Source organism: Neomonachus schauinslandi, chromosome 4, assembly GCF_002201575.2.
Source record: "Neomonachus schauinslandi chromosome 4, ASM220157v2, whole genome shotgun sequence".
NCBI lineage: Eukaryota > Metazoa > Chordata > Mammalia > Carnivora > Phocidae > Neomonachus > Neomonachus schauinslandi.
This window is the reverse complement of record NC_058406.1, coordinates 1012254-1032131: the sequence shown is the minus strand read 5'-3', so window position 1 is coordinate 1032131 and position 19878 is coordinate 1012254. Positions and strand designations below refer to the sequence as shown.

General features: G+C 64.1%; 1 protein-coding gene across 1 annotated transcript; it reads left to right on the top strand.

Moving 5' to 3' along the window:
• The first annotated feature begins 2255 nt into the window (after positions 1-2255).
• On the top strand, positions 2256-19636 carry FAAP20 (FA core complex associated protein 20). The gene is given in 7 exon segments (XM_044913807.1): positions 2256-2312; positions 9613-9688; positions 9773-9840; positions 9842-9928; positions 13439-13684; positions 13794-14074; positions 18629-19636. Coding segments are annotated over 7 exon segments (888 nt in total). The 3' UTR covers positions 18702-19636.
• The last annotated feature ends 242 nt before the right edge of the window (positions 19637-19878 follow it).

Below are 19878 nucleotides of genomic sequence, written 5' to 3'. Positions count from 1 at the left end.
CGTGGCCACGGCCCTGGCCCTCCCATGGCGTGGCCTTGCTGGAGCCCCGTGGCAGAGGGCACAGGCCCAGGGGCGGCCCTCCCTCCTGCTCCGGGCTCCCTGCCATGCTGGCTGCCCTGTGGGAGCTGCCGCGGGCCTTAGCTGCTGGGGAGGCAGGGGCAGGCCGGCGCCAGGCCTTGCTGGCTGCCGGGGCAGCCGCCTGTCTGGCCTGGGAAGCCCCTGTGGCTCCCTCATCAGAAACCGGTGACCATGGCGGAGGGCCTCGGAGGTGGCTGGAGTGCCGAGAGGGCCTGTGGCCTGGTCCGCTGAGCCCCCGCGGCTGTGCCCGTGGGCATCCGGCCCCCTCCCGCATGGGGGCCGCCCTGTCCAGGCCTGTCATGGGCCACACACTCCACACTTGGGTCCTGATCGGGCAGCTGCACTGGGGGCTGGGGCCTGCTCTCCGGGGCCCAGGCCCCCGACAGTTGGTCACCAGGCTGTGTCTGTCTGGGCCACACTCTACCCAGCCGTCCCTGTAACGCCCAGCGTGGGGTCTGTCATCAGCCCCGACCCAGTACGAGGGCGCTTGGGACCGGGTGGGAGTGTGGGCTACCTGAGTCGTGGGCGCCCACCTGGAGAAGCACCTCACCCCGGAGGCTTGCTTCGCTTGCGCTGGGGACTCACTTTCTCCCCAGTGGAAGTGGCTGGAAGTATCCTTGGTGGCCTGCGGGGGTGGGAAGCTCTGCCCGGGGGTACCACCCCCTGCTGGGGCCAGGACCTTTCTCTCCCTCCGGGCCAGCAGCCCACGGGCTTGGGCGGGCCTGCCACCTGCCTGCCAGGATGCCGGGGTCCCATCCCTAAGCAGAGTCTGCTCTTCCCCATCACCCCAAGGGGCCACAACAAAATAAACCCCAGCCCTACCCCCAGCAGCCTCCCCCCTCCCTGAAAGCAGACACGGGGCTTGGGGTTCAAAGAAGGGAGTGGAGTAGGCGAAGCAGAGGGGGCATTGGGGGGCGGTGCAGCCCCTGGCCTAGGCCACACTCCATCCTGCCAACATCCCTGTGTTGTTATCCACCGTCTCTCCTCCCAGAAACGGTACTGGAAGGTGTTTTCGAGGCTCACATTCCTGTCCTCCTGCTCCATCGGAGGGACGAAGCCCCAACTCGCCCCTGTCTGACGTGGGCAGGCACGCTCGCAGGCCCGGGCACGAGGCAGACAGGTGGGCGGCCCTGTCTCCGGAGCCCCACACAGACACACTCGCGGAAAGGCGTGTGGAGGGTGCAGCTGGCTGTGCAGGTGGGCCTTTTGACCCACCCCGCCCGCAGGGGCTCGCCGTCCTACGGCCCGTCCCGGGGCACGGAGCCGGGGGGAGGCCCTGGAGGCCCTTCCAGGCTGCCCTGTCCCCCGAAGTGGGAGGTGGATGAGGCTCGTCCAGCAAAACACCTATTCCAGCAGGCTCTGTCCAGACGGAGGACAGGCAGGGGGACCCTGGGTCTGGGGCGCTGCTGGACAGGGAGGGCAGGAGAGCAGACTTCACGTGAAGGGTGTGAAACTCGAGATGAGCAGCTCGTGGCCCTGGAACAGTGGGGTGAGGGCACCCCCAGCACCTGCAGGCAGCCATGCCCGGACTTTGTGTGGCTCTGCTCTTCCCCCTTGCAGGTTTATGTAACGCGCAGGCTCCTGGGGCCGCCACCGCCCCTACCCATTCCTCCTGACCTGAGCATTTGGGCCCCTGCCAGGCCCCACGGGAGGCCCCTGGGCTGAGCTCTGGTCAGCCAGACGTGTCCTGCCCAGGCTGAGATCCAGGTGCCGGTCAGGGGGCTCCGGCGCCCAGGGGCAATGGTGTCCACAGGGGAGGCCCCGTGCCAGGTGTGGATGTGGAATTGATTTCTTTTTTTTTTTTTTAAGATTTTATTTATTTATTTGAGAGAGAGAATGAGATAGAGAGCATGAGAGGGGGGAGGGTCAGAGGGAGAAGCAGACTCCCCGCCGAGCAGGGAGCCCGATGCGGGACTCGATCCCGGGACTCCAGGATCATGACCTGAGCCGAAGGCAGTCGCCTAACCAACTGAGCCACCCAGGCGCCCCGGAATTGATTTCTTCCACCAAGTTTATCCAGGACCTACCTGCATTTATTGGGAGAGGAGCAGGGGAAAGTTCTTGTCCTCAAGTGCTTACAGTTTCATGGGAGACCACGGAAAATGAAATTTCCGTATGTTCTATATGAGATGCGACATGTACTCTTACAAAGAATAGACCAGAGTGAGGTCGGCAGGATGCCGAGTCAAGAGGAGACTCCTTATGAGGTCCACTTCAGCAGAGTCCTAAAATGGGTAAGAGGTGAGCATTCTGGGCAGGGAACCACAGGTGCAAAGGCCCTGAGGCAGGAGCTCGGGTCAGGGTCCATGTGGAAGGGGCAGAGCAGGGGAGTAAGGAGGAGGGTTGGGGTGGGCCCTTAGATGACACGAAGCCTGCTGTTCACCCCCAGCTTAGCTCCTCCAGGGGACGACAGGGTCTTGGGGGGCACTGCTCTGAGCCTGAGAGGCCCCCAGCACCACAGCCCCATCACTGACAGGCTGGGGCAGAACAGCTGTGGGGGCGGTGAATGGGAGGGAAGTTCAGCAAACAGCACCCCCTGCCTCCACTTTGCTGCTGGGAACACTGAGGCCTGGGTACAGAGAATCGATTCAAAGCAGCTGAGACGGCTCTTCTGAACATTTTGTCCCCAGTCCTGCCCCCAGCCTGGCACGGAGCTGGAAAGACAGCCAAGAGGAGGGCCCTCACCTGGCCCAAGCCTAGCCCCTCGGTGGTCCCGGGCAGCCCCTCCCCACCTGGCCCAGGGACCCCCTGCCCACAGCCCTGCCCCTGACCTTCAAAGTTGGGTGAGCAGCTGGAGGGATGTGGGTACAGGGTGCAGGTTGCCCAGCCTGCCACCCCCTCAGCCCCCCCTCCTGCAGCCCACAGACACCGCAGGGAGGGTCCTGTGGCCACAGGCCTGGCACTGGCCTTGGCCCAGCACCTTCCACAGACTTCCACAGGCCGAGCGCTGCCCAGCGGCTCTCATCTCCGTGAGTAATGTTTAACTTGGAAGGGCTGCAGGGGAGAAGTTAACAACAAGTTTGGATTGCAATCTGCTTGCCAGGAAGGGTAGAGGGAGAAAGGCAGGGAGAGAGGGCACAGTTGAGAGGGAGGAAGGGGGGCAGGAGGTGGGTCTGAGGGCTGGCTCTCACCAGAGAGGCTCCCCCCGGGGACCTGCCCTGAGAGCCTGCGCTCCACCACGGCGCCCAGCCCATGGGAGCAGGAGCTTGGAGGCCAAATGGCTGGAAGACACATACTGGACACGTGGCTGAGCCCCTCCAGCCTCAGTTTCCCCTGTGGGAAACACCCTGGTCAGGAGGAGCCTTGGGATCCAGGTCTGGGGAAGAGAGCACAAGACATGTACACACATCGCGTCACACATGCAGACACACACACACAAGGACACACATACGTGTAAACACACGAACACACACACCCCATCTGTGGCTGTTCAGCCCCCGCAGTGCTGAGGCCTGAACACAGGGAGCGAGGATGAAGCCCCGGGCGTCGGGGGCGCAGGAGGGCGGGGCCGCAGCCAGGACAGGGCCCCCCGAACTCCCGCCCTGCAGTCTCCCGGCTCCAGGGGTCCGCCAGCCACACCTCAGAAGGTTGAGGGGTGCTGGGGGAGGGCTCCACTCCGAATGGCCAAGGGGAGAGGCCTTCTGTTCCACCCTGGGTCCCCATGTTCCGTGGGGTCTGCCTGTCTCCCCCACCAGAACACTGCCCTGAGCTCAGGGCCCAGATCCTCACGCCGGGCGAGAAGCCGCCCCCACCCCTCACCCATTTAGCAAATCTAAGATAATGTATTTCCCACAAATATGCATTTTCCCAGGGAAAAATCCACCCTTCCCCAACCTCAGAGTTTTTTCTGATTGGCTGTACCCCTGGGGGGCCTGAATACCTGCTGGGTGGGCCCCCCAGCACCAGGTGGAGTGGGGGGCTCGCCCTCACCGAGTAATACCAGTTGATAGAAGATGCTCAAAGGGAGCCCCTTTCCCACCTCAGCCACTGTCCTTTCACTAAAGATAAACTGTTTCGCTTTGAACTTTCTCCTTAAGATTTCTGAATTCGTGACCTGTCTTGTGAGCTTGGCAAAGGGCCTGGACAGAATAAGGATATTCCCTCCACAATGTGCGTGTGACTGCGCATCAACGCCTGGACCTAGGGGTCCTGCTCCCAGCTTGAGTGGGAGGTGGCAGAGTACCTGGGGGCCAAGCCGGCTAGATGGTCGGCATGTGTGCATCCCCTAAAACGCACATGTCCAAGCCTACTCCAAAACTGGGGAAGTAAGGACCGTGGGAGGTGAGTAGGTTATAAGGGGGAGCCCCACAGTGGGATTACTGCCCTTACAGAAGGGACCCCAGAGAGCTCCCTTGGCCCTCCCTGCATGTGAGGACACAGCAAGAAGTTCATCTCCTGTCGCCCAGGAGAGGGTCCCCACCTCACCGACCCTGCCAGCCCCCTGGTCTCAGACTTGCAGCCTCCAGAATGTGAGAAAGACGTTTCTGTGGGGCACAAGCCCCCGCAGTCTGTGACAGCAACCCACACCGACTGGGACAGCTGGGCTCCGCGCCCCTTCCCATGGCGCCAGCTCTCAGCCAGGCTGAGAAGTTCTGGAGAAACTGAGGCCAGCAGGACTCCCATGTTTCCTGTAGGACGGCGTTTCCAGGGCCCAGGCCCACCAGCAGGTGGGGTACAGAAGGCCGAGATGGGGGGCAAACATCCCCGCACGTTGATACGGTATTTGGGGGACAGTCAGGAGACCCTCGCTGGAGCCTGCAGCCTCGATGTGGCAGAAAATGCCCGGAGGGAGACTACGGGCTCCAGTGGGCACGTGGCAAGAGCCTCCTCAGGCTCCTCATGCCGCTGCCCCCGCCCCGGCCACAGCCACCCCCCACCACACGTGGCCCCCGAGCGTTTGCAACGTGGCCGATGGGAGCTGCGCTCCATGTGCCAAGCACACACTGGATTCCAGGCGTCTCATGTGAACCGGAGAAGGGGCGACAACATGCTAATCATCTGTATGTGAGTTCCTTGTCGAAACGTGATGTTTTGGGCATGTTGGGTTACAATGACCCCCACTGTTACAATGAACCGCACCCACCTCCTTTCACGCTTTCCCGGGGCTGCTGTAAATACCCAGCGACCTGGGGCAGCAAAGGCCGGGATGGCAAGGGCAGGTCTGAGAAGGGGCGCGTCAGGAGGCAGGTCAGGGACAAGTGACCAGCAGAGAGAGGCCAGGGCCTGCAGGTGACAGCCGGGGCGGCGGCGGGAGTGGTGCGGCCCAGGCTGATGTCACAGACTCCTGGCCGCAGGGCGTCAGCGGCCAGGGGCAAACAGATCCGTCCCCACTATTCCCCAAACTGCGGGGCAGTGGGGACAAGTGCAGCAGGAACATACCCCCACTGTCACCTTGCCATGCGCCCATGCACTCCTGGACCCGCTGGGCGTTCGGGGGGCCTGGGGCTGGGGCCCTCCGTGAGACTGCTGGGCAGTGACAGGCCTCCGGGGCCTCTTTTTGTCCCCACAGGGGCCCCATGGCCTAAAGCCCTGGCGGACCAGGACCTCGGCAGCATCCTCCCTGGCCACTGGTCTTGGTGGCTTTTTCCTTGTTCTGCCCCCCCCCGCCCCCCCAAGCCAGATGCTCTCGTTCCGTGGGGAAGAGAAGCTGCTCCTCGGGGGGACTGACCATCCTAGCGCACATCCCGGTGGGGGCAGCCCCTCAAGAAGGAGACTCGGGGCTGCTTGTGCTAGTTCGACTCCTTTCAGGGTCTTCTGTTGCAGACTGCAGCCCCAGCCAGCACAGACTCGCAGGAGGAGTACCCCCCACCCCCAGGGCTGGGCGTGCCGGAGGATCGTCAGCCACGTTTGTGGGCTGCAAGTCAGTGGACCCTGGGCAGCTGGGGCTGCCGGCGAGGGCCTCAGGAGGCTGACTGCGGCAGATGAGAGGGCCACTGGGGGTGGGCGCAGAGCCGGGGGGGATAGTCATCCCTTAAGGGTCTGGGGGGTGGCAGGGGGACCTCCGAAGCTCAGGAGCCCCCAAACAGGAGTGGGCCTTGGGGTCTGCCCAGCCTTGGGCTGGGTCTCCTGGGTACTCAGAGCACCCCACACTTCCCTTCACGCTGTGACCTCAATCCGTCCTATGCAAGGGCCCTGGCTGCCCCTGAGTCAGCGAGACCTGGAGCCCAGGCAGCAGTGACGGAAGGCTGGGTTCAAGCGTCAGCTCTTTGCTCACGGTCTTGTGGTCTAGGACACAGGGACAGATGGCCCCGGGCCACGGTGGGCCTGTCTGTAAATGGGGCTGGATCGGGCTGGGCCCCGGATGTGAGCATGGCCTGAGATCCCAGGCCCCTCAGTGTGGCTGCTCACAGGGCAGAGTGTGGGGGAAGCAGCTCACTGAGAACAGGCCCAGCAGCTCTCGCCCACCCAGCCCTGCCACAGCCTCATGCTCTGCCACCTGGCAGGGCTCTGAGAAAGCAGGGACCTGTCCCCACCTCCACCTCAGGCAGGGCCTTGGGCCCACCAGCCCCACCGCTGGGAGGACAGGGCTGCTCAGACCCCAGCGGGCCGCCGTCCCCTCCCTGAAGGGGGGGACTGTGCCAGGGCAAGCCGGCCCCCGCGAGGGTGACCCCGTCTGCCGCGGCCGCCGGACCGCCGGGAGCAGCTGCCCTGGCCTGGGTGGGGTGACCAGCGGCAGAGACCCGACCGGCCGTGTGCGTGAGGAGAGTCTGGGCGGCAGAAGCCCCAGCATTCCCTGGGGAAACGAGGGAAGCAGCGTGGGAGGAGAGGGGCTGCCTGGCCCGGCCTCTGCGGTGGTCCAGCTGGTTCTGTCCGTCCTTCCAGCTCTGACTGGGGGCGGGCTGGGGGTGGGGGACTCCCTGGAGTGGAGTGGGGTGCCACCTGTGCCATCCTGGAGTGCCAAGAGCAACCCCAAACAGGTCCCACATTCCAGACCCCAGTGCCCTTCTCCCTCCGCCCCCTCCCCTCTGGGTTTTTCCAACCAGTCCCTCCTCCTACCTCTGAGTGGCCAGATGGGCCCAAAGGTGCCTCGGGGACTGGGGTCTGGCTGTCTCCAGGGGCCGCTGCTCTGGCCGGGACCCCTCCCCCATGCCTCCTCGACTGAGGTCTGCAGAGCGGCTTAGGGGCTGGAGGCCCCCAGGCGGGGGCGGGGGGTGACTGAGCAGCAGGACAGAGGGCAGGCCCATCTCAGTGGCTCAAGGGGGCTTGGGGCAGCTGCCTGCCTGGGTGCCCACCCCCTGCTTGGGGAGTCCACAGGCTCCCACCAGCCACACGGCCCCTGCAGGCCTCAGACGGGATCCCCGGGAAGCTGGGCTGTCTTCTGGCCTGAGGGGTGGGCAGCAGGAGAAGCCCCGCGGGTGGGTGGGCCCTGGGGAGGTTCCCGCTGCTCCTGCCTCCTGGAGGGTGAAGCCAAGGGTCTCGGGTCAGAACGCCAGCCCGGTTCCCCCAACCAGACAAAAACTGGTTATGTCCCTACCAGCTTCCTGCCCCAAACCTGGCAAGTGGAAAGGGGAGACAGACCCTGTGCTGGGACTGGTGTCCCTCATTGTGCTGCAGGCTGATGACCCCGTGACCCCTGGTTGCAGCCTGGCCTTCTGGTTGGCCAAAGGGTCCCAGTAAGACCCAGAGGCCAGTGAAATTACTCCAGGTCCCTAACTCCTGGGGGTGGGGTAGGAGAGAGGCAGCTCTCCCTGCCTGTGCCCCCCACCCCTGCCCCCAAAGACCTCTACCTGTTATTGCCAGAGAGGTCAAATAAAAGTCCGCTGACCCCTGACCCAGCCTCTGTGTCTCCACATGGGGCCCAGGCTTCTGTGCCCTCAAATAGAGAAGGGGGCAGAGGAGGAGGGTTAGGGTTAGGGGAAAGGGACAGAAGGGGAAGGAAAAGAAGAGAAGGGGGAGGAGGGAGACAGAGGGGAAAGGGGAAGAGGGGTGAGGGAGGAGGGAGAGGAAGAGGGAGAAAGGAGGAGGGCAGAGGAGGGGGAGGAGGGGAGGGGAGAGGCGGAAGGGAAGGGGAGGAGCAGGGAGAGTGAGGAGGGAGAGGGGGCAGGAGGGAAGGCTGGGGCCCAACAGCTCCTCTGACGGAGAGCCCCCCACCCCCACCCCGCACTGTGGGCCACAGCAGGTGCGCGGGCAGCCAGCCCAAGGACCTCCAGGGGAGGGGATGGGACCTCTCCAGGTCCGAGCTCTCACACACAGACATGGGGGTGACACAGCCGGGGCTCCTGGGGGCTGCGGTCCCGGTCCGGGGCCTGGAAGGCACAGGGACCTCCTGGCATCTCAGGAAGTCGAGGCTCCAGCCAGCAGATCTGCCCCAAGCAGGCAGCCGATGGGCAGAGCTGCCCCCCATGGAGCCGAGAAGCCAGGCTGTCCCAGAGGGGCTCCGGCCCAGGGTCGCCCATCCTGGGCCCTTCCCAGGAAAGCCATGGGTTTGAAACTGAGCTGGCTCTGCTCTGGGCCACACTCTCTGCTTTGCGGGGTGGTTGGCGGGACCCAGGGGTGGGGGGGTTCGGGATGCCCAGCTGCTCCCCTCCCCGCCGTGGTGACCAGACCGAACTTGGTGCTGGCGGCTTGGAGAGCGTCCTGGGCCTGCTGCACGAATGACCCGAGACTGGCCGCCTGAAACCACAGAAACCAGTCCTCTCACGGCTCCGGAGGCCAGAAGTCCAAACTGAAGGTGTGGGCAGGGCCACGCTCCCTGCTCCCTCGGAAGGCCCTGGGGAGGGTCTTTACTGCCCTTTCCGGCTTTCTGGGCTCCCAGCTGCACGGCTCCAGCCCTGCCTCTGTGTTTTCGTGGTTCTGTGTGCAAGCTCCCCTCTTCTTAGGAGGACACCAGTCCGACCGGATTGCGGGCCCACCCTAATCCAATATGGCCTCATCTTAACCAGATTCCATCTACGAAAACCTGGCTTCCAAACTGGGTCACAGTCACAGGTTCCCAGCAGACACGGAATTTCGTTCAACGCTGTTTAACCCCCAGTATCCCCAAAGCTTGGTCTCTGCTTGACTTCCATCTCCTCCACCCCTGGTTCACCCTCAGGGTTGGCTGACTAGTTCAGTCTGGGTCCCTCTGGGCTGGCACTCCCTGAGGTTCTGGGGACGCTCTGGGGGCAGAGTGTCGGCTCACCCTCCTGGGAAGGCAGAAAACACCCAGCCTACAATTCCCATTCTCGGGGCGGAACAACCCAGCAGCACCCGCCAGGTGGAGGGAGGGCCTGCGGAGGAGCTTCGGATGGGTCAGGAAGGCTTCTCGGTGGAGGGGACACCAGAGCAGAGCCCAAGGGCCAGCAGGAGCTACCACCTGCAGGCGAACCGGTGAGGGCAGAAGCCTGAGCTGCAGACTTGGATCAGGACAGAGGAAGGGCCGGTGTGACTGGGCAGAGGGCAGCCGCCGAGAAGGGAGTGGACAGTGGGGCAGGTGGGGACCTCTCGGCCAGTTTCTAAAGGACCGCTGGGAGAGGGGTTTGTCCAGGAGAGAGGCGGTGGCTGGGATGGGGGCGTGGAGACAGGGCCGCCATCTCTCCTGTGCCAACTCCCCAGCTGGTTCCTGGCTTTGGGGTTTTTGGGGTGCGGCTGGAGGCTGTGGCAGCCCAGGGTTTGAGCCTGCTGAGCACTGGTGGGTCTCAGCCATGGACGCCCATCCCCATGGGGAGGAGATGCCTTGAGAAGGCTGCGGAGCCCTCGTTCCCGAGCCGGTGAGTGGGCCCCACACACGCACTCTGCTGCCCGACGGGTCCTGCCACGTTTCCCAGGCAACTGTTTCAATCTGGCCTGTCTGCCTGGCACCGCACACTCCCACGAATGCTGCTGCCTGGCTGCCAGCGCGCTGGCCCGCCTGGCACACACCGGCTGGCAGGTGTGGCCCAGGGTAGCCCACTGCCTGGACTCGCCCGCAGGCCCGGCTCTGCGGAGGAGGCAGCCCAGCGTTCCTGGTGCGCTCACCTGGTGAGCAGGCCCGGCCAGGGCACCCTGAGGGCCGCTCGGCCTAGGAGGTGGCAACCCCCGCCATGAGCACGCGTGCCACCCGCTGCCAGGGTCACCTAGAAGTCGGAAGGCCACTCTGCTTTCTAGGGCTTTCCAGGTCATGCCTGCCAGCCTCAGTCCCCGTTCTTGTCCATCCTTGCCATCTTGACCCCATCTGCACAGTGGCCTGATGGCTGAACCAGCCCCTACCCGGTCCGAGGAGGGTGCAGAGCAGCTAAGTGGGGCTTAGACCACACTCCAGCTGGACCCAGGCCAGGGTCTGGCTAACAGGGTTTCCCCGGCTCAAGCTGATGGGGAGCCCCAGCTGGGCTCCTGGGGGCATCAGACTGGCCAGAGGAGCAAGGAACCCGTCCCCACCCTGGCTCTGAGAGCACCGGGACCCGAGACCTTTGCTCCTTGGTAGTGGAAGGTGCTGGGCAGGGAGAGGCCCCGGATAGGCTGGCCACACATGCCCAATGCTGGGACGGGCACCTTGGCAGGGAGGGGGTTCTAGGTCATCACGCACAGCGCCCTCACTTCCCTGTGGATGAAGCCAGGGAGAGCAGAGAGAGTGGGCTGCAGGGAGGGGCCCCCCACCCCTGCCCCTGGAGCACTTGCTGCTTTGCCTGAGGGGGGCCTCTCGGGAATGGCTGAAATGGTCTTTGTAAACATGAATTTGGGCTCATAAAAATCTGTGTCTGCAGCTCCAGCATCAGAACCAATCAGAAATCATTTTCCAGGGAAGCTCCACTCACTGCCAGTCACCTCCGCAGGTGGCTTTCAGTCAGGTTCAACCGTTCAGCCTCCAGCCCCAGCATGGCTGCTGCGTCTTGCCCATGACGCCGGGACAGCTGCGACAAGGTGGGCCCAGCGGTGGGGTCGTCCGCACTCCACCTCCAGACAGCCCTGGTGCAGGCAGGGGCGGCGGGGGCGGGGCTTCGCACCTGCCGCTCGCCTGGCGCCTCACCCCGGCTCTGTGCTCCGTGGAGGTAGCCCAGACCAAGGGTGCCAGCCGTGATGGCGGAGCTAATCCCCAGCGGCCGGTGAAACCAGAGAGGAGAAGCCCCCGGGAGGACAGCTTGTACACATGGCTGCAGTTCGGCTGCCCCCAGAAGGCCAGTCCCCGAGGGCCTCTGTTCTGCCAGTGAGCGCAGGCCTGGCCTGGGGGCCCGGGCTTCGCCCTTGGCAGTCAAGGGCAAACGAGGCCCCCGGGCTGGCCGAGGCCAAGGAGCAGGGTGCCCCCTGCCGCCCCGCTCCTTCTGTGCCGTAGGCCACGGCCAGGCTCCGTCAGGCCAGCCCTCGTCCGGGGCCCATCTGGGACCCCTCCCTGCCAATGCCTTGCTCTGCCCTTCTCGGTCAGCGAGCGGGGCCGTGTGAGGCCTGTAGAGAAGGGAACTGGAAGGGGCAGGAGTGGTTGGGATGCTGAAGACTCCAGTGTCCAGTTCCCGGAGCCCTGTTCAGGCGCAGTAGCTGCTCACACAGATGTCCCCACGCAACTTCCCAGCATGGCCGGAGAGCTGAGTGCACGCTGCCTCTCTGAGGCCCGGCTGTACCTTCCTCTGCCGCGGGGAGGCCTGGCGCCATTCCCTCTGAGTGTCCCCATGGCCAGACTGCGGACATGCGGTGGCGCCCCCCCCCCCCCTAAGGCTTTGAAGCTGCCGAAGCTGAAGCCAGGGCCCATGGGCCCGTGTCTGGGAGCTCCCGCCACAAGCTGTTTGGCAGTCCTGGGTCTGCCGGACACTGCACTGAGCCCTACCAGGGAGGCCTCACATCTGGGCTGCCCTCACCTGGGAGCAGGCCCAGCTGCAGGCCACCTCCTTCAGGGGCTCCTAGGACCACCCTGTGTGGTGGCTCTGCTCTTTTATGCACGTGGGTTCTGTTTTCGATTGGTTGGCAGGTTCTGAGGGTGAGGACCCCGTCTCCTTCCCCTGGAGGTCTCCAGGATCTAGAACAATCCCTGACATAGCCTGTCCCCCCTGTGGAGGTCTGCACGGGCAACCGGATGAAGGGTGACCTCAGTGCCACAGGCGGATGACCTTGACTCACGGATGGGGGGCCCTGGGACTGGAGTGTGCAGTGAGGGGGGGTGCCCAAGACCTGGGACTGGAGGAGGGCAGGACAGTGGCTTGCAGAGGGGCCAAGGTGAGGAGGTTGGAACAGGGTTGTGGGAGCCCCTGAGGAAGGGGGTGCAGAGCAGAGCCCAAAGCTGCTGGGGTTGGGAAGAGCCAAGGAGTCCCAGGACCCCAAGTGACATCTGCTTGTCTATGGAGGGGAGTTTCTGCCACCCAGCCCCCTACACACTCCAGCCCTGGTGAGGGTGGGGGTCACCCAGGGGCTCACCTTGGGGCCCACCGGGCACTGGCTCTGCAGGATCATGAGTGGCCGACAGTGCCCTGGGCATCTGCTGCCACCAAGTGGTGGATGGAGTGGTCGCCCGGCCAGAGCACCTGGGCCCCGAGTCTCAGGGAAGCCCCTCAGAGCCCTGGAGGACCCCCGCCGCACCGGACCCTGGCCCAGGACCGACCCCCCCCCCCCAGGCTGGCCACCTGGACTTTGTTGCCTCTCTTTTCTTTCTTAACTCCGAAAACCAAGTTCCTCCCTTTAGTAGGGAAACACGATCGTCCTAAGAAGGACAGGCCGAATCCCCTTCCACACAGCTGGAAACTGAGGCTGGGAGCTGTCCAGGGCATCGGGAGGTGGAGAGCCAGGGCATGGGGCAGGTGGGCTTTAACTGAGGGGAGCTTCCAGGGGCAGAGGGGGAAGGGATCCTGCAGCCTGACTCTGTGCCCAGTTCCTCCTCCTAAGCCTCTGCAGACCCCAAGCCTCCGGAAGACAGCAGATGGGTCCCCCCACATCCCTTCCTCAGCTGGACATCAGCCCCCTCAGGGCCGGTCGGCCTCCCCCACCTCAGTCCCGCCTCTGGTGCAGGAAGGAACCGTGGCCTGCCTCTCCTCCAATGTGGAGGTCAGGACACCTTCCCCTCCGACAGTGTCACGAACGGGAGGCCGCCTCAGGGCCCCAGGAGCAGACTGTGGGGTGGGGGTGCGCGGCCAGGGGCGGGCTCCAGCGCGCACAGGGGAGGGATCGGGGCGCGCTGGCGGGGCTGGGGGCGGCCAGGTCCACAGCGCACTTGAGACAGGAGCTTGGCGCGGGGGTGGGGGTGGGGGGGTCCACAGCGGGGGGGGGGGGGGGGGGGGGTCTATGTCGGGGGCGGGGTCCCCGGCGGGCCGCTCACTTCCGCCGGACGCGCGGCTGGGGGCGGATGGAGGCGGCGCGGAGGCCGCGGCAGGGGTTGCGCCGCCGGAGGCCGTCCTCGGGGGGCGGGTGAGGCCGGGGGCCGGGAGAGTTGGTGGGGGGGAGGCCTGTGGGGGGGCAGAGGCGTAGGGGGGCTGGCCGGGGGTAGGGGGGAGGCCGGTGTCCCCTGGCCGCTCCGGGGCCCCGCGCCCACGTGTTTCCCGGAACCCGACTCGGTTCCCCGCCCCCGCCGGGTCCCCCGCTGAGTTCTCCCCGCACCCCCAGCGGCCGCGGGGGGCCCCTCCCGGGGGATAGCGGCGAGTGCGCGCGGCCGTGGGCGGAGCTGCTGCGAGCTGGGAGCGCGGATCTGAGCCCCGACGGAGAGCTGCCGTCGCTGCCTGCCTTCCCCGGCCCGGTGCGTAGTGGGGGGGCCCCCGGGGAGGCCGGGTGTGGAGTGGGGCGGGCGCCCTGGCCGGGGAGGCGCCCGGGCGCGGCTGACGCGGCCCGACGACCTCGTTTGGCAGGAGCCCGGCCGGGGTCCCGAGCGCGCCGCGCCCCCCGAGGTGTTCACCGTGGGAGCCCGGACCTTTTCCTGGACGCCCTTCCCACCGGCCCCGAGGGGAGGCGGGGACCCAGGGCGTTCCTACCGGGTGCTGCTTGGGGCCCGGGGGCGCTCGGGGTCCCCTGCCCGGTCCCCGCAGCGACGCTCCGCGCCTGAGCCCCGCGGGACCCCTGGCGCCCAGGAGCAGCTGTGGGAGGCGACCCTGCGGAGCTGCCCCATGTGCCAGGCCGATTTCGCCCCCAGGTGAGTGCGCGGGGCCTGGCCTCCATTCCCCTCCGCTCACCCCAGCCCTGTTTGGGAGCCACAGCCACGTTTAGAAGGCCGAGGGGTGCTTGGGCTCAGCTTCGGCCTCTTCAGGTGGTAGTTGGTGCCTGCGGAGTTTGCGGGGCTCAGTGACTGAACCCGTTAGCCAGACGGCGCAGGTGTATGGTCTGGGGGTCCACGGCTCACTCGTCCTTTGGAGCCCCGTGGACAGGCGGCAGTCTCCCTGGAGCCGACTCTGCAGCCGGAGGGCAGGGAGCCCCACCTCTAAGTCACAGGGAACCTAGTGGTGACTGCCATCTCCAGGCCTCCAGGGCCCCCCCCCAGGCTGTGGGTCGCCAAGCAGTTTCCTGTTTAAAGTGTCCCACCGGTATCTTCGTAGGGGTAGGTTTTAAAAAAGAAGACTCTTTGTGCCTAGAGATGCTGTTTTCCTTTAAGAACTCATTGTATATTTTTATATTCCTTTTTTAAAAAAAGATGTATTTATTTATTTTACAGAGACAGGGAGTGCAGATGGGGGGTAGGGGCAGAGGGAGAGGGACCAAGCAGTCTCCCTGCTGAGCATGGAGCTTGACGCAGGGCTCCATCCTACGACCCCGAGATCATGACCTGAGCCGAAACCAAGAGTCAGACGCTTAACTGACCGAGCCACCCAGGTGCCCTCTTTATATCTTTTTTTAAGTAAGGGGAATGGAATTCAATTTTGCTGAGATGTTAAACCCGAACTGCGCAGCTTGTGGGCCACGTCCCACAGCTAAGGACACAGGTGTGGGGGTCATAGGGCTCAGGTGCAGTGAATGGACGGCAGGTTTTAGTAAGTGGGCAGCTCCAGATTTCCTGTGGCTGAGACATGGTGTGCAAGTCCCGGGCCGCATCCCTGGTCCTCCAGAAGCAAACACCATCCTGGACAGTGAGGGCGACGGAGCTGACGGCAGACCAAACCCCCTCAAGCCCCTGGTTCGGATGAGCACACAGAGCCTGCCCACGAAGATCTTTTGATCCCGTCATGATCCTGTCGGTCGGTGGTCAACTGTCTGGGCTCCTCCAGTCTGCACCGTTGTTACGGGAACAAGGCTTTGAAAGCCCGGTGCTGGGGTGAGCCCAGTACCCCCACATTTATCTCCTTGAAGTGCCCGCACAGCCCAGGGCTGGGGAGGCAAGAGCAGCCTGGTTTGGGCGAGGTGGTGGCTGTCCCACACGGGGACAGGGACAGGGACGGTGCATGTGGGTGAAGCCCCGGCAGGCGGAGCCACAAGCCGGGCCTGGCGGAGACGGCTCAGCGGCCCACAGGAGCACCGGGGAATTTGCAGAATGTTGGCAGACCCAGCATCTCACTGCGATGCCTCTTGCCTGTAGTTGTGTTTTGGGATGGTTGTGGGTTGCAAATACCGACCGGCTCGCCAGTTCTGAGAATGCGGTGAACACTCTTTAAAAACCGTGGTCTTCCCGACTCACGCCTAGTCCACCAAGCCCAGGGGCAGAGGACGCCACTGCAGACCCTGGCGGGAAATGTGTTTTCTTGGCAGAAGCTGTCAGGGTGCCCCACCTTTTCTCCTCTTCCGGAAGGGGCTCGTCTTTGGGATGCTGGCGTTTCTACACAGTCTAAAGGAAAGATTCCCGATGACAGAGACAGCAGGGAGAGAAAAACCGCAGATTTGAGTTTCTTAAGCAGTTAAATTAAGGCTTGGCAGAGTGTCTCATTTTCCCCAAAGTAGGTGTCAGCGCAGTGGGGTCCAGGCCTCAGCGTGTCTGAAATGCTCGTAGCGCGTTCTTCCATGTGACTGCAAAGGAGAGGGTCCTCGGGCCAGGACACACCCCTCAGGTCCGCCCTGTGACTGGGGACACATGGGTCACTGCAAACAAAGGCGCGGGCCCTTGGGATGCTCAGGACCCTGGGGCAGGGAGACAACCTGGGCCATGGGAGGGAGGGCCCGGTGTGGCAGGTGCACGCGGTAACTAAACTGTCCAACTGTCTTGTGACTTCCCTAGAAAACTGTTAGCTTTTAGTGATTCTTGGGAAAAATTGTTTTAATATATAATATCTTTTATTTAAAAAAATATTTTTAAGTAAACTCTACAGCCAGCGTGGGGCTGGAACTCCTGACCCCCGAGGTCAAGGGTCACATGCTCTGCTGACTGAGCCAGCTGGGCGCCCCTCTTGGGAAATTTTTGACCCAGAGACTGAGGCTGCGCTCTGCCCTTCTGACAGGCCACGGGGGTGACTGGTGACCCGAGGGCTTCTGGTGATGGGTGTGCTTTGGGGACAGGGTGCTGTGGGATGAACGCACCGTTCTTCTCAAAGCCTTAGCGTTTCCAGGTCACTCAGGACGGCTTTATTCTGTGATGCGACGGATGGTTACGTGGTGGATTCGACAAACGGGGTGTGAAACCCCATCCGCTTGCTGCTGGGTTCGCGTGTTCTGTGGGCTCTCGGGGGGCGGTTGGGAGGACGGGCTCCCATGGGCCACTTGACATGGGGATGGGGAAGCCAGAAGCTGAGTTGTGTCCCGCGTGTGCGAGGGGAACCTGGCCAGTGCGGGGCCCCTGCGGGTTGCTGTGTCTGAGGCAGACGCCTGGAGGCTCTTGGGCCGAGTCTCCTCTCCTGCAGCCGCGCCGACGGCCACACGCGGGCTTCGGTGTGACGGAAGGCAGGCCCGTCTTGGGCAAGCTGCTGCAGAAACTGCGTGCGGGACAGGGCTGCTGAGACCAAGTTCGCTTACTCGGTGGGGGGAGGGTCTGAAGGGTCCCAGAGGGTGCCCCCCCCCCCGAGGGATACCACCTGGAAACCCCAGACAAGGTGACCCGGTCCAGACCTTAGAATCTCCTGGCAGCCTTGGAGAGAGCAGGCAGGGGCCCTAGGGACTTGGGAGCCCACTGACCAGCCCTACGAAGTCTGCGAGGGCAGCTGGCGGCCACCAGAGGGGCACAGGCGGCCCAGAGCAGCAGGGCGAGAGGCGATGCCGTGCTCCCCACCATCGTGCAGTGCTGCTCCAGGGACGGGCCTTTCTACTCTGGCCTGTGAACTTGGCCAGCTGAGCCGGATGGCTCTAGATCGGACAGAGGAAGGGTCACATCTTGGGAGGTCTCTGGGGCTAGGGAGAAGCCCTGTGGGCAGACCGCCTCAGGCCATGGCGCAGAGGCGTCTCCAGAGGGTCCAGCGGGAGCCATGGTGATGAAGGGGGTGTCCGCTCTGTCAGCTGCTAACAGAGGCCCAGGGTGCCCCACTGGGGAAGGCCGCGGGGGCAAAACCGGTGTGCTGAGCTCCGCTCTGTAAGTGCAGGTGGGGCTCCGGCCACCGTGACACGTGCCGGCCTGGGACAGGCTGGGGGGCACATTTAAGTCCCAACAGGAAGGGGGTCATCACTCGTGCTGCCAGGCCCAGGGAGGTACAGGGAGGCTGGGCCCGTCTGGAGCGTAAGGGTTGCAGGAGGGGGCTCTGGACGGGCCTTGGCCAATAGCAGGAGGCCGAGGAGCTGAGGGCAGGCCAGCCGACGGGTGGACACAGGAACACTGCTGCTTGCAGCCGGTGGGCTTGGCCGCGTTGTGGGAGTGTGTCCACCAGCAGCCCTGCTGAGCACCCCAGCTCTGCCACTCTCTGGGGCACGGCCAGAAGCTGCCCACCCACAGCTCTCAAGCACATCGGAGACGGTCCTGCCTGGCCCTCCCTCCTTGATGGGGTCAGATGAGATCAGGGACTGAAAGTGCTCTGTGCCACGAATCCAGACCCCTCCCCACACCCCACTGGACACTGAGAGGCCAACCCATAGGCCTCGGAGCCCTCAGAGCTGTAGGTTGGCAGCCCAGGTTCACTGAACCCCCTCCCTAAGGGGGCTTGGTCCGTCCACGTCAAGAAAACACGATCTCAGACCTGAGCTGCACACGCACCTTCCACCCACTTCATTTCCCTGCGTCTCTGGACGGACAGTGATCGTGCTCCTGGGGTCCCAGCCTTTGTGCTTTTCCTTTTTGGGGGGCCAAGTGGGGCGGTTTTCATGAGAGAGGACGTGACCCTCTGACGGACCCCTGACAGAGGCCCAGCCGTGGGCAGGCCAGGGAGCAAGGAAGGGCCGCCCTCGACCTTGAGGCCCTGCAGAGGAGCTTCTCACGCTGTCCTGTGCACCGCCGGGTGGGCTTTCAGGCTCCAGGACAAGCAGTTCCCTGGGAGCCGTGAGGTTCTCAAGCTGAGTGGGTTCCAGAATCCCTGGGAGGCTCGTTCAGACACATGGCGCCCCCCTCCCCCCAGACGCAGGTGCCTGGGTGAGCCTTGAGAACGTGTATCCAGGTGCGCTGAGCGCCTGGCCCAGAGAAACAGCCCCGGGGAACAGGATTTGGGAAGGCCTGTTCTGGCTCGTAGGGCCTCTCTGGACCTTCCCCGTTTCCGACCAGCTATGGAGACTGTTGCGGGGTTCTCTCTGGCTGACCTTTGGTGAGGTGGTCACACCAGGGAAGGCCGTGAAGGTGCGTGGCGGGTGCCCCGGCCAGGTGGCGTGTGGCCAGCGTTCGCGTGCCTGGGTGACCATCTCCTCCCTCTTGCAGTCTGTCCCTGCTGGACATCGATGGCCACCTTGCTCAGTGCCTGGCGGAAAGCACGGAAGACGTGGTGTGGTGAGCCTAGCCAGTGTGGAGGCCCAGCCTCCCCCTGCCGGAACCGTGTCCTCTCCGCCATGGAAGCCACGTGTTAAAATGTCAGTGTGGACTCCTGGTGTGGTGTGTTTGTATCGGGACCGAAACCCGGGCTCCTCTCCCTTTTTGGCTGACGCTAAGCAGAGCGCTCTCCTGCCGTCCGGAATGGACAGAGCTGCTCAGCAGAGGGACCAGGCCCAGGTGCATGAGCTGAGACTCGTGAGCAGAACTGGCCGCGTCTGCGGACAGGCGGGGGCTGCACGTTTTCCTGCCTCCGCAGACCCTGCTCACACCGTGTTTTAATTCCCCAGATGAAGTGCTCATTATGCAGTGCCGGCCACCCCGGGCGGAAGACACCTCACCCACGGGCGGGCGGGGACTTGGGCGGGACTGGACCAGGCGTCATCACAGTGGGCAGGCCAGTGTGCCAGAACATTCCGCATCAGCCAGGTGTTGGGCTTCCGGGGCCAGTGGAAAACGGGGCACAAGATCATCTATAGGTAGCTCTCCTTCCAGTGCTGACGGCCCACAGATTCTGGAAGAGCTGGGCTTTTGTGGCACCCACCGTGGCCGCAGAGCAGTGGTGGCAGGGAGCGGGTCACGAGCCATGAAGACACCGTGGAGGAACCTAACTGCATGTGACCAAGGGAAAGATGCCAGTCTGCAGACCGCATGCTGCGTGACCCCCTGTAGGGTCTTCTGGAAAAGGCAAAACTACAGAGACAGTCGAGAGACCTGTGGGCACCGCGGACGGGCACATGGGACTTCGGGCGATGAGGCCACTTTGCATGATCTGCACTGGTGGGTACATGTCATCATTTTGTCCAAACTGCGCTGCGCCCCCAAGATGTGCACCCAGCACCCTGGGGACGATGACATGTCTGCGCGGTTCGTCCGCGGTCACAAGTGGCCCCTGGGAAGGGAGGGTGGGGGTAGGGGTGGCGGTACGTGTGGGCAGGGGCATGTGGGAAATCTCTGCAGATGCCCTGCAATTTTGATATGAACTTAAAACTGCTCTATAAAAAGTCTATTTTTTAGAAAATGCTTTCCAGGGCGCCTGGGTGGCTCAGTGGTTAAGCGACTGCCTTCCGCTCAGGTCATGATCCCAGGGTCCTGGGATCGAGCCCCGCGTCGGGCTCCCTGCTCCACGGGAAGCCTGCTTC